At 52.1% G+C, this 987-nt stretch overlaps 1 protein-coding gene across 1 annotated transcript; it reads right to left on the bottom strand.

Moving 5' to 3' along the window:
• Positions 1-170: 170 nt before the first annotated feature.
• Positions 171-855, bottom strand: EMH_0089110 (uncharacterized protein; the record flags this gene model as incomplete). The annotated part of the gene is made up of 2 exons (XM_013501388.1): positions 171-274; positions 405-855. 2 exons carry the CDS (start codon positions 853-855, stop codon positions 171-173), a joined length of 555 nt encoding a protein of 184 aa, XP_013356842.1.
• Between the last annotated feature and the right edge of the window lie 132 nt (positions 856-987).

Raw genomic sequence — 987 nt, 5'->3', positions numbered from 1 at the left:
GCTGTTTGCTGCATCTGCTGCAGCAGCAGCTGCTGCTGCTGCTGCAGGTGTTGCTGCTGCAGCAGCAGCAGCAGCAGCAGCAGCAGCAGCAGCAGCAGCAGCAGCATCTTTTTTTTCTGCTTCTATCCATTCTCTTTCTCTTATACAAACAACCGGCCAGCCCCACCTCCTTAACGCATGCACTTTTGCTTTTGTAATCGGAGACAAGCGGCAGCTTCTTCCTGCTGCTGCTGCTGCTGCTGCTGCTGCTGCTGCTGCTGCTGCTGCTGCAGCACTACCACCACCGCCAGCAGCAGCAACAGCAGCAGCAGGAGGAGGAGTATTCTGATATTGTTGTATTTTATTTATTTTATTTATTTTATTTATTTTATTTATTTTATTTGTGTATATAATAAAATCCTTACACTCTAGAAGCACAACAACCAAAAGATGCGTGCTGGGGTGTACAGACAGACAGACAGAAGGCTGCCCTTCTCTATTAAATAAATAACAAGGAGGAGAAGCAAATAACTCCTCTTCTGCTGCTGCTGCTGCTGCTGCTGCTGCTGCTGCTGCTGCTGATCTGTCTGCACCACGCAGACGTCTCGGGCGACGGCCCGTGCCTGCTGCTGCTGCTGCTGCTGCTGCTGCTGGGGGTTTTGCTGCAGCAGCTGCTGCTGCTTCTCCTTCTGCTGCTTCTGCTGCTGCTGCTTCTGTTGCTGCTGCTGCTGCTTCTGTTGCTGCTGCTGCTCCTGTCGAATCTATTGCTGTTGCTGTTTCTCCTGTTGCTTCTATACCATCTCCTTCTCTGTCTTCTCCCCCTGCTGCTGCCTCTGCTGCTGCTGCTGCTGCTGCTGCTGCTTCGTGCTGCTGCATGTGTCTAGCGAGGTCTACGAGGCTTACAGCAGCCTCTACAGAAGCCCAGCTGCCGATGCATGCATTGGGGTGTACAGACACCCCAGAAAGCCCCCTTATAAAGGAAACAACTCTCTCACACACAGACACAGG

Source organism: Eimeria mitis, genomic scaffold, assembly GCF_000499745.2.
Source record: "Eimeria mitis Houghton genomic scaffold, Emh_scaff6808, whole genome shotgun sequence".
Taxonomy (NCBI): domain Eukaryota; phylum Apicomplexa; class Conoidasida; order Eucoccidiorida; family Eimeriidae; genus Eimeria; species Eimeria mitis.
The sequence above is the reverse complement of the archived record's forward strand: the minus strand, read 5'-3'. Positions and strand labels throughout refer to the sequence as shown.